We start from the raw sequence: 11,763 nt of genomic DNA, 5'->3' as shown, positions 1-11,763 counted from the left end.
ATTTAAAAAGGCACACACCTGTCTATATGAGGTCCCATAGTTAACAGTGCATGACAGAGCACAAACCAACCATGAAGTCTGTAGACCTCCGAGACAGGATTATAACAGGGCACAGATCTGGGAAAGGGTACAGAAAAAGTTCTGCAGCATTGAAGGTACCAATGAGCACAGTGGTCTCCATCATCTGTAAATAGAAGAAGTTTGGAACCACTAGGACTCTTCCTAGAGCAGGCCGCATGCTGTGAGGATGTTTTTCAGTGGCAGGAACTGAGAGACTTGTCAGGATCGAGGAAAAGATGAATGCAGCAATTTACAGAGACATTTTTGATGAAATCCTGCTCCAGAGCACTCTGGAAGTCAGACTGGGGCAACGGTTCATCTTCCAACAGGACAATGACCCCAAGCACACAGCCAAGATAACAAAGGAGCAGCTATGGGACGACTCTGTAAATGTCCTTGAGTGGCCCAGCCAGAGCCCAGATATGAACCCGATTGAACATCTCTGGAGAGCTCTGAACATGCCCATGCACCGACGTTCTCCATTCAACCTAATAGAGCTTCTGCAAAGAAGATTTTTTTCAAAAATGTCCCCATTGTGGGACGAATAAAGGTATATCTTATCTTAAAATGGGGAGAAACTGTCCAAACTTTGTTGTGCCAAGCTTGTAGCATCATACTCATAAAGACCTAAGGCTGTAATTGGTGCCAAAGGTGCTTTAACAAAGTATTGAGCAAAGGCTGTGAATACGTATGTACATGTAATTTTTATTTTTTAATGAATTTTCAAAGATTTCAAACAAACTTCTTTCATGTTGTCATTATGGGATATTGTTTTTAGAATTTTTAGGAAAATAATGAATTTAATCCATTTTGGAATAAGGCTGTAACATAACTAAATGTGGAAAAAGTGAAGCGCTGTGAATACTATCCAGATGCACTGTTGAGAAGAACAAGGAGTTTTGGCCCCTCAGAACAGAATTTCAAACGTCATCGAGCCTGTTTGGGATTATATAGTGGATTTAAGGCAACCTACTTTCACAAAAGATCTGTGATAAGATGTTTGGAACAACCTACCTGCCAAGTTACTTCAGAAAAGTGTGTGCAAATGTACCTGCAAGATGATGATGGTGCTTTTGCTTGATGCTGGTTTGCAGGGTGGTCACACATCACAAATATTGATTCAATTTAAATGTCTCTTCTATTCATTTACTCAATCAAAGCTTTTGCACAGCAAGATGGATGGATGGATGGATGGATGGATGGATGGATGGATGGATGGATGGATGGATGGATGGATGGATGGATGGATGGATGGATGGATGGATGGATGGATGGATGGATGGATGGATGGATGGATGGATGGATGGATGGATGGATGGATAGATAGATAGATAGATAGATAGATAGATAGATAGATAGATAGATAGATAGATAGATAGATAGATAGATAGATAGATCCTCCACACTTCTGGGAAGATTTAATTTAACAATATAACTGTAGTTGCTATCCTCAGCTTGGAATTGAATTCAATGATCCACCATCATCCCAACATCTAAGACACAAACCTGAGATTATCTGATAAAAATAGAAACCATGATGCAAATGTCTACATAATTATTTATTGCAGTGTACAAAAAAACCAACCCAAACTAGTGTACCTTCTCACATTTACAGCCCACCTGCCACCGATGAGCATGTTGTGCATTTTTATATTTTTAATAGCATACATTTATGTCTATTTACAGTCTAACAGGACTGCAAAAATGCATGTTTTAGCGGTTACTGAATATATCGACTGTATACAATGTACCAGCAGATAGTACAGTAACGCTTTTATATTTTCACGTCACCGAAATGACGAATTTCCATTGATGCATTAATGAGTGAGCATTTTTACCCTTGGTCTCTAATGGGCACCTTTACACTCAATAGTCATTTCTTCAGGGCTAAAGCCAGGAAGCTTCTGAGAACAGTGATGTATACAGGAGCTGGTACAAGGCAAGGTTGAGTTTTCATCACGTTCTTTTCTCAGGCAGTTGAATAACAGAGAATGGAGAGTCCTAGTTGTCCTTCTTTGATTTGCGATTCTTCCAAGTTACTATTCCTATGAAGGTACCTGGAAAAATGGTACAAAGTTATTGTTTTCTCAAGTCATAATAGTCATAAACTGTGTGTGGTATATAATACATCAAGGTATCGGATCGTCATGGAAGCTTGCGACGGCTTATAACATATTTCATGACCGGTTTATTTGTGTATTATGACACATGGTTTAAGTACCAAGAATCATTTCAATCATGTTGGGAAAAACATTCTCAGCATGTATTTTTTTAAATATATACAAAACTATTACACGGAAATAAACAGTACGCTCGCTTTACTTACCAACGCAAAGTAAGAGGATCAGTGCTGCGATGCCAGGAAGTATGACCGAGTACTCACGAGGGAGAAAATAACTGTGAATTACGTGATCGATGTCGACAAATGGCTGAAAAGGAAGCCGAAGACATGCAGAGATCATTTGCGCTGTGGGATTTGAGTTAAACCAAAAAGTTTGAAACCAGTGTAAGTCTGAAAAACTCGGTCTGTGCACTACATTCTAGCTGTGTATACACTTCAGGTTACATGCTGTTATATGCAAAATTGTGTGAAGTATAATTACTTTGGATACTACACTGTCATGTGAGCAATTATAACCACATTCCCATGTGCATGCAGTTCCTTCCTATTTAATATCTGTGCAGACCTTAAATGTGTTACATTTTTGTGCTTAAAGTTTCAATAATGCAACAAAGAAAGAATATCAAACAGTAAAAAACACAAAAATATATATAATTATACATCATAGCAATTATTATATAATTATAACCATGCATAGTTCTATTACCTCCATACACCATCTCTTTATATGGAAGTATTACACCATCAAATAAGCTTTTTAAAAATACAACGCTCAAACAAACAACTAAAATTAACCATTTGAGCTAGAGCTAGACTACACAGGCAAAGGTTTGTGGACACCTGACCAAGATTCCGATGTGCTTTTCGAACATCCCATTACGCATTTATTCTATATCATTTATTCCCATAATAACCTCCACTCTTCTGGGAAGATGTTCCACTAGATTTTGGAGTGTGCTTTGGAGATTTGTGATCGTTCAGCCACAAGGGTGTCAATAAAGTCTGTATATTGAGATTTTAACAATTTAACTTTCCCTAAAATTCCCCTAAATTTCATCAGTATATGGACTTTGCAACCAGAGGGGAAAACATGCTGGATTTTGTGTAAACAACATTATCAATACTATCATCTCCAAGACTATCACTACAAGCTCCAACCAGAAGCCGTGGATGACCGGAAAGGTGTGTGCCCTACTAAAGGCTAGAGACTCCACCTTCAGAGCAGGGGACAAGAAGGCTAAACAGACAGCACCGAACAACTTTTTAAAGCGCAGAACAATGTAGCAAGGAAGATCACCCCTTCTCTCAAGACCAAGTGCTCCCTCTAACCACGGCTGAAGTGAGAAAAACTCTATGCAGAATTAACCAACGGAAGTCTGCTGGACCAGACAACATTCCTGGCAGATTGCTCAGGGAATTTGCAGAACAGCTAGCAGATGTCTACAATGACATCTTCAACATCTCCCTGTGCAGCACCGTTGTTCCTATGTGCCTCAAGACAATGACCATCGTCATTGTGCTGAAGAAGTCTACAGTGTCTTGCCTCAATGACTATCGTCCCGATGCACCCACACCCATTGTAATGAAGTGCTTCGAGAAGCTCATCATGAGGCACATCAAGACCCATCTACCACCCTCGCTGGACCCCATGCAGTTTGTGTATCATCCAAACCATTCCATGGACAATGCCATCGCCACGACCCTCCATCTGGCACACATCCACTTGGACAATAAGGACATAAGTGTAAGAATGCTGTTCAACATTCAACACAATCATCCTTCAGCACCTGATTGAGAAGCTGAGCCTACTAGGTCTAAAATGTCCCTCTGTAACTGGATCCTGGACTTCCTGACTGAGAGACCTCAGTCAGTCTGGATCAAGAACCAGCATCACCACACTGAGGCACCTCAGGGCTGTGTGCTAAGCCCACTGCTGTTCACTCTGCTGACTCATGACTGTGTAGCAATGCACAGCTCGAACCACATCAAGTTCCCCGATGACACGACCGTGGTAGGTCTCATCAGCAAGAACGACGAGTCGGCATACAGAGAGCCTGTATGCCTGTGTAGAGCCAACAACCTGTCTCTGAACATTAACAAAACCAAAGAGATGGTTGTTGACTTAAGGAAAGCACAGAGCGGCCATTCTCCACTGATGTATGCTCTGTGGAGATCATCAAGAGCACCAAATTCCTTGGTGTTCATCTGGTGGAGAACTTTGCCTGGTCACTCAACACCAGCTCCATCAATGGACTGCTGCTGGCCTTCAGCAGCGTATCTACTGCCTGAGGAGGCTGAGAAAAGCCCATCTCCCCCTCCACCCATACTGACCACGTTCTACAGAGAGACTATTGAGAGCATCCTGAGCAGCTGCAACACGGTCTGATTTGGGAACATTTCAGATTGCAAGACCCTACAGAGGATAGTGAGGACAGCCGAGAAGATGCTGTTTTGCACATCTATTTGATTGCTGCTGTTGCTGTTTTGCACAACTTTTTGTCTTTACATTTTGTGTTTATATTTACTAGTACACTCTTGTTTACATTTATTTTTTGCACATTGTACTGTAAGTTTACTGGTGAAGCCATTTTGTATTTTGTGTATCTGTCCTACACTGTCTTGTGTTGCCTTTTGTTTGCACTGTTTGCACTAAAAAGCACACGGTGCACTTTATGTGGCTTGGACAACTTACTTTACTCCTTATCGCTATGTCCTGTTATGTAGGTTTATGTTGTGTGATGTAGCTCTGTGTTGTCTTATGTAGCACCATGGTTTTGGAGAAACGTTGTCTCATTTTACTCATACATGGTTCAAATGACAATCAAAGCTTCTTGAATAGCTTTTGTTCACACAGTGTATGTTCTCTTTGTATCAAGTATTTTGTCACCACAGCCATTTAAGAAGTCATACAAAAAATTAAATGCCAAACAGAATAAACCATTTGAGCAAGAGGTATTTAAAAGAGGTAAATTCATTTTACTTACCAGAACTATAACCCATATGGTGTAGTATGTGAAGAGTAACAGACTGAAGCCAACAAGGCCCAAACCCACAGCTTGATCTGCACCAGTTGCCTTTTAAAAGACAAAAGTATATACAAATCACACCCAGGGTTAAACCCAGAATCATAAGCAAAACTGTATGTATAAATAACACCACATTTTTCACTAATAGTAACTAATATTTTTGTTATATCCAAATACTTAGTTTGTTACTTATATAATCAGGTATTTTATGTAATTCATTTATTACTGTTATTATGTGCCTGAAATGTTGAAAACTGCATTTTTCTGTACAGTTCTGTAAAGTGTAGTACCATCTGTTTACACCTGTTTACATCTGTTTAAATATTCCAATACCACAAAATAGATCATAATTGATCGCTTACTATGGTGGGCCAAATTGTAATTTAAAAAATCTTAAATTATAGCATTGCGGTGAGAATGATAAATGAAATTTAAAATGGTTATTTAAAAAATACACACACACACACACACACACACACACACACACACATACATACATATATATATATATATATATTTGATTTTGGACGATTAATAATAATAATAATAATAATAATAATAATAATAAACCAATCAGTCTATTTGTTGTTTTTTTTCTGTCTTTCTGTCTGTCAGTTTTTCGGTTACTGTCTGTCTGTCAGTATGCGGTCTGTCTGTCTGTCTGTCTGTCTGTCTGTCTATCTATCTATCTATCTATCACATACGAAAATTAACTTAAACCTTAAAAAAAGCTTTATTTGTTTTTTTTCTTCTCACCATGTCGAACGCGTCTCTGTCTGAACTACTTCCTGGTTTTTAGACTTCCGGTTTCCGGTCCACGAGAAGCGTGAACAATAGCAACGTAGTTTTTTCATATAACTAAACGCCGCAAGATGGCGATAGAGCGTAACGCGATGGTTTCACTCAAAGTTGTTTTCATTGGGTTATTTGTTTGTAAGGCAGGAAGCATATATATACATTTTGTGTCAACTTCTTAGGTATATTTTCACAGCCCCGTCCCTATATATTGTTTTTATTATATTAGTTTAATAGGGAGGGTTCAGCTGTTTTTATAGGTCCAGTTTTGTTCTGTCCTGTGATGAGATAGGAAGAGACATGAGTACCTTTTTTTAGTGTACCTAATTTTGTTAGTGTACTAATAGTACCAACATCTTATATCTGTACTTACAAAGAGTATGACTTAATATCCACACAGTTTAAATGTTGATAAGGACAACATGGTAGATTATGCAGTAAATCTAGCTCATATAATTACACTACAAGACCAAAAACAGTTAAACATCACCCCCAGAAAACTGCTGGCATAAATGTGGAGGCACCCAATAGTTCAGAATGTCGATAAATGTTTTAACATTACAGTTTCCCTTCACTAATACTCAAGAGCCCAGGTATGTTTTATCATCCAAGTGCTGCTGTACACAAAATAAGCTCTGTGAAGACCTGGAATGCCCAAGTTGGTTTGCAAGAACTTGTGCGTCCTGCACAGATCCTTGCTCTCAACCACAAAGAACACTTCTGAGATGATTTGGGAAACTAAGTAAACCCCAGACCTGCTCATCCAACATCATTGCTTTGTTTTAGGAGTGCTCTTGATGCTGAATGATATCCCCACTCCAATATTTTGTTGAAAGTATTTCTAAAAAAGTGAAGGTTATTATACCAGCAACAGAAGAGTTTTTGTCCTGTCTATACCATGCTACCAGAACACCTTTTCCAAATCAAAATTAGAGAACAACAATGACTGTAGCATGGAAAAAGGTTACAGTAGTCAGCAATTAGTAGGAAGTGTACAGGCCTCTGCTTTGAATAACTTCAGCACATCTGCGGCCACAGGACAGCACTAGTCTCTCACACTGCTCTGGTGTGATTTTGGTCCACTCTTCTTCCAGTCTCCTCCACAGTTCGGTGACTGTAGTGGGTTTCTTGGCCATAACTTTGTCGCCAAGGATTTTCCAGAGGTTCTCTATTGGGTTGAGATCAGGACTCTGAGCAGTGTCATTATTTCAAAGTTTTCAGTTTCAAGGAACTGCTTCACCCGTTTTGCTATGTGACATGGAGCGTTGTCCTGCATGAACACTGCGGGCTGATTGGGTGATAAACGCAGGGAAGGAACCATATGTTGTTGTTGAAGGTTCTGATAAACATTTGCATTCACTCTGCCATGTAGCTGTATAAGAGGCCCAACTCCTGCTGCAGAAAACATGCCCCAAACCATGACACTTCCTCCTCCACTTCTTTACACACTTTGGGTTCAGTCTTTCTCCAGTTTGTCACCGAAAATAATGTTTCCCATCGGACCCAAATAAATTAAACTTGCTTTCATCACTGAAGTGAACTTTGGGCCAGTTCTCCTCCGTCCACACAACATGCTCCTCAGCATAGCTTAGTCTAGCCTTTTGATTCTTTCTGCTAATGAGAGGTTTGGTCACTGCAGAGTGGGCTTTCAGTCCAAATGCTCTTAAATGTTGAGACACTGTATGACGAGACAGATCCTTACCCTGTTCAGCGCTGAACTGGTGAGCAATTCCAGCTGCAGTGTGGAAACGATTGTCCATTGACTTGAATGAGTTTGTGATGTTGTAAAGATTCAATATTCTTGAAATCACAGATTTGGAACGACCAACTTGTCTTGCTATGGCTGAGAGGGTCATCTCTTTGGCCTTCATCTGGACAACCTGCTGCTGGGGGCTTTCAGTCACTTTAGAACGGCCCACCATCTTGCAGAGTCAGTGAAACTGGAAGTTAGGCTGCCAGTTAAATAGGGGTTGACAGATAATCAAGGAAATTAGCACCAGGTGCCAGATTAACACCAATAACTGGGAGGTATCTGAAAGTGTTCTCTAATTTTGATCAGTGTGTTTTCTGGAAAATAATGGTTTTTTTAATGCCTTAGTTATTTTGTGGAAAAGGTGTTCTGGTAGCATGGTATAGACAGGACAAAAACTCCTTCAACTGTTGAGCAGTGAAGATGACATTATTTCAGAATTGTTCAAATGTTTATAAATTGTTCTCTAATTTTGATCGCCAGTGTATATTCTAAAAACAGTTTAAAACAGCTGAATCATGTAATTCTAACAATAAAAAGTCAAACATTTATTATCCATCGTCCTTTATTTCCTCCCAAACAGTCCAGTAATACGTATCCATAAACAGATTTACATTACAGAATACGAAACCACCATATTTGGGTGTACAAATACAGTCTGGATCCATCATGAAACAGTAATACATCAAAATAATACAATATGAGGTCAAGAAAACTTTGGAAACAATATTATTTGTGTGATCATAAAATATAAGTATTCATCCATAATTCTATATTTTGTAATAATCAGAAAAATAATTTGTGTCATTTGTGAGTTAAATATATATACTGACTTTTTTTTAAATAGACATCTTAAATTTTCCAATACATGCTGAAATTCTGATAAATGTCAGAATATAGTGGTGAAAACGAACCACTTTATTAAAAGGATCTTTCTAAGCCAAGTGCATAGCTTTATAAACCATTTACAAAACAGAGATGACGATGTCATCAGTTATGGAGGGGGAAAAAAAACGAAAAAGTTGTCTTTTGTTACGAGAAAGTTAGTCGTTAAGTGCCGTTGTGTGGTGTGTGTGTCTCATACCTAAAACGTCACAGTGTAGTTTATCGATTCATTTATAATACCCCAAAAAAAAAACTCACCAAAAAATTGACTGATTCACATAAATGTGTACACACGGCACATTTTACCCACAAAATAAATTTTTTTTCCGTCTCTGTTCAAGTTTTTTGTTTAAGCGTTTTTTTTTTTTTTGCATTTCTAACTCACAACTGCATGTTACACAAAAACGTTATGGTGCATGAAATAATGTTGCCCTTCATACATCCCAATAATGTAATCACACAGCAAACTAAATCAGGTTTACATTAACGTTTGTGATTTTTAAAAAGAATTATAAGAAAAAAAAAAAAAAAAAAAAAAAAGGAATCACAGATTACAGTCAATAACGCCTGAGCAACAGCATGGCACTAGGCTCTTTATAAAGTAGAAAGAAAGAGCAAGCAGGTATAAGCCTCTTAAGTAGTGTCTATATCCATCATCTCAAGCTGGCACAATACTCATTTAATCACTCGTGAAATAAGAATATAAAGAGTTGTGACAGGAAAAGCCATCAAAAAAATAAAATAAAAAATTGAACCAGCCTGCTGGTTCCGAAATTCAAAAAGACAGCACAGTATCAGCTTTAGAATGTGGCTGATAACGTACGCGATCAAGCTTGGCACAATGTGACACAATGCGTGTGAATTGATACAGGAAATGGGAGTCGTCATCAGTTTAAAGAAAAGTTGTGTCAATATAAAACTACAGGCTTCCTGAATATTTTTTCCATAAATCCCATGTGTATTTTTCTATAAAGTCCCCAGGCCAAAAATAATTAAGTCACGTCCATCAGCATTATCAGGTTATTGTGTAACGTCAACGTATTGCACACGTGGATTTCACTCCACGTCTGCAACTTTTAGCCATTCCAGATTTGCGTGTCAACTGGGCCATCTGGTGTTTTGTTTTTTTTTGTTTTTTGGAGAGAGAGAAAAGAAGGGGAAAAAAAAAAATCTGCTCTTTTGACCTGGTTTTAATCGAAAACGAATCCTTGCGTACTTCATTGTTACAATTTGGAGCTCCCATTCACACGTTTCTATACTTCCACAATAAATCAACCAAAAGGATTCTGAAAATCTATGTAACCTGAAATGGGTTCACATCTTTTTATCTCTCTAAATGTAAAACATTATTGACGAACCTGAGCGAATGCCAGATGTTACAGATGTGTGGAGTTGCTTGTCATTACTTGATCTTAGTCAAGTAACTGCTCAATTTTGTAAAAAACAAAAACAAAACAAAATAAATAAGCATTACTTATGGTCGGGGGGAGGGGGTAGACGACACACTTTCTTTATACACAGTCATGTCTATAAGAATTTGGACCGTGACAGTCATTTTGCCTCTATATACCACCTCAATTACTTTGTAATAAAACAATCATAATGCGATTGAAGTACAGACTTTCCGCTTTACTTCACGGAGTTTAACAAATATATGCCATTTATCGGTTAGGAAATGCAGCTATTGATTTAACGGTCCCTTCATTTCCCCAAGCTCGAAAGTATTTGGCTAACTGGCTTTTATAAATATATAAGATGATATCATAAGATAGAAAAGGTCTGGAGTCGATTCCAGCTGTTCAAGGGAACTCGCAGTATGGTCACTATGACTGAGTCATTGAGGTGCCTCAAGATGAAAACCACTGGAAGCCCTTAAGAACAGAAAGGCCAGATTAAACTACTTTACTATTTTACTACAAATTCCTGCCCAGTTTTTTTTAACAAAATTCTTTGGAGAAATTTAACCAGAATTAAACAAATTATATAAAGGGAGAAGAAAAGGAAGGGCTCATGATACAAAATATACATCATATTTAAAAACATAGCTTGCAGATCGAACTGGGTCAGTGTAGTTTATGGTTAATGTGACTGCTGATACAAGAAGCAGGATGAATTAGGAAGTGTATCGAGATATACATTCTGCTCAGTGTCACATAAATGCTGCAAAACTAAAGGCAGAAATAGTAGAGGCCTGGCAAAGCAAGAGGGGGGACTACATTCTGGATGCTGTCCAGGGGTTCTAGACTTCAGGCAAAAGGTTTTCATCAAAGTATTAAAAATAATCCGTATATTTATAGTTATGCAAGTTTACCCAATTACTTTTGAGACTACAGAAATGGAGGGACCATGTTAAAACTGTAATTTCTAAAACAGTTCAGTCAATTTAGTTTTTATTGAAGCTGAAAATCAACACTTTATTCAAATCCAGTCACGGTCTAAATACTTATGAACCGGACTGTTAAGAATTCCTTTCACAAACGTAGGAAATATTTTGTATCCGTCAAATTCCGCTGCTTAAGTATTAAAGCATGAAATCCTCCTGTAAGCACACATTGCACTTTTATTCATAAAGATATGGGAACTAAAATGTGCAAAAGTTTACAGTTCAGATCAACTGAAACTGTTTTTTATGACCAACATAATGGTTAGCTCATTCAAACTGGGGAAAAAAATAAAAAAAAATAAAACAGTACACAGACTTTTAAAACACACACACACACACACACACACACACACACACACACACACACACACAGGGGTGGAGCTTCTCCGTCTCTGGATGCACACCAGGTGCAGTGGGAGACATGCAGGCAGTTGCCAAGTTTAGTGGCGTGATTGTGAGTCATTTGCTCTGATCTAAGCCTGCAAAACAAAGCCAGTTTTTCAAGCCACATCCTTAATCGTCCACTCACATGCATTCCATTAGCCTGTGCACAAACTCGCGGGTTCCTGCTTCACAACGAGCAACACATTTTCGTGCGACACGACTGGTGCATACTGGTGAAAAATGGAGTGAAAATCAACACATTCTATGCACTGCCCTGCAGTACAATATGAACACTTTATGATGAACACTTGCATGTATGGCTGAATCCTGCAGCACAAACAATCAAGTGAAAACGCGC

At 38.4% G+C, this 11,763-nt stretch overlaps 1 protein-coding gene across 1 annotated transcript; it reads right to left on the bottom strand.

Moving 5' to 3' along the window:
• Nucleotides 1-1,606: 1,606 nt before the first annotated feature.
• Nucleotides 1,607-6,058, bottom strand: dpm2 (dolichyl-phosphate mannosyltransferase subunit 2, regulatory). The gene is made up of 4 exons (XM_046838573.1): nucleotides 5,965-6,058; nucleotides 5,167-5,256; nucleotides 2,387-2,489; nucleotides 1,607-2,117 (listed from the first exon to the last, which is right to left on the bottom strand). The coding sequence occupies exons 1-4, from the start codon at nucleotides 5,965-5,967 to the stop codon at nucleotides 2,062-2,064; spliced, it is 252 nt and encodes an 83-aa protein (XP_046694529.1). The 5' UTR covers nucleotides 5,968-6,058; the 3' UTR covers nucleotides 1,607-2,061.
• Nucleotides 6,059-11,763: the final 5,705 nt, after the last annotated feature.

This window comes from Silurus meridionalis, chromosome 25, assembly GCF_014805685.1.
Source record: "Silurus meridionalis isolate SWU-2019-XX chromosome 25, ASM1480568v1, whole genome shotgun sequence".
NCBI classification, from domain to species: domain Eukaryota; kingdom Metazoa; phylum Chordata; class Actinopteri; order Siluriformes; family Siluridae; genus Silurus; species Silurus meridionalis.
Note: the sequence above shows the minus strand (reverse complement) of the source record. Positions and strands in the feature narration are given on the sequence as shown.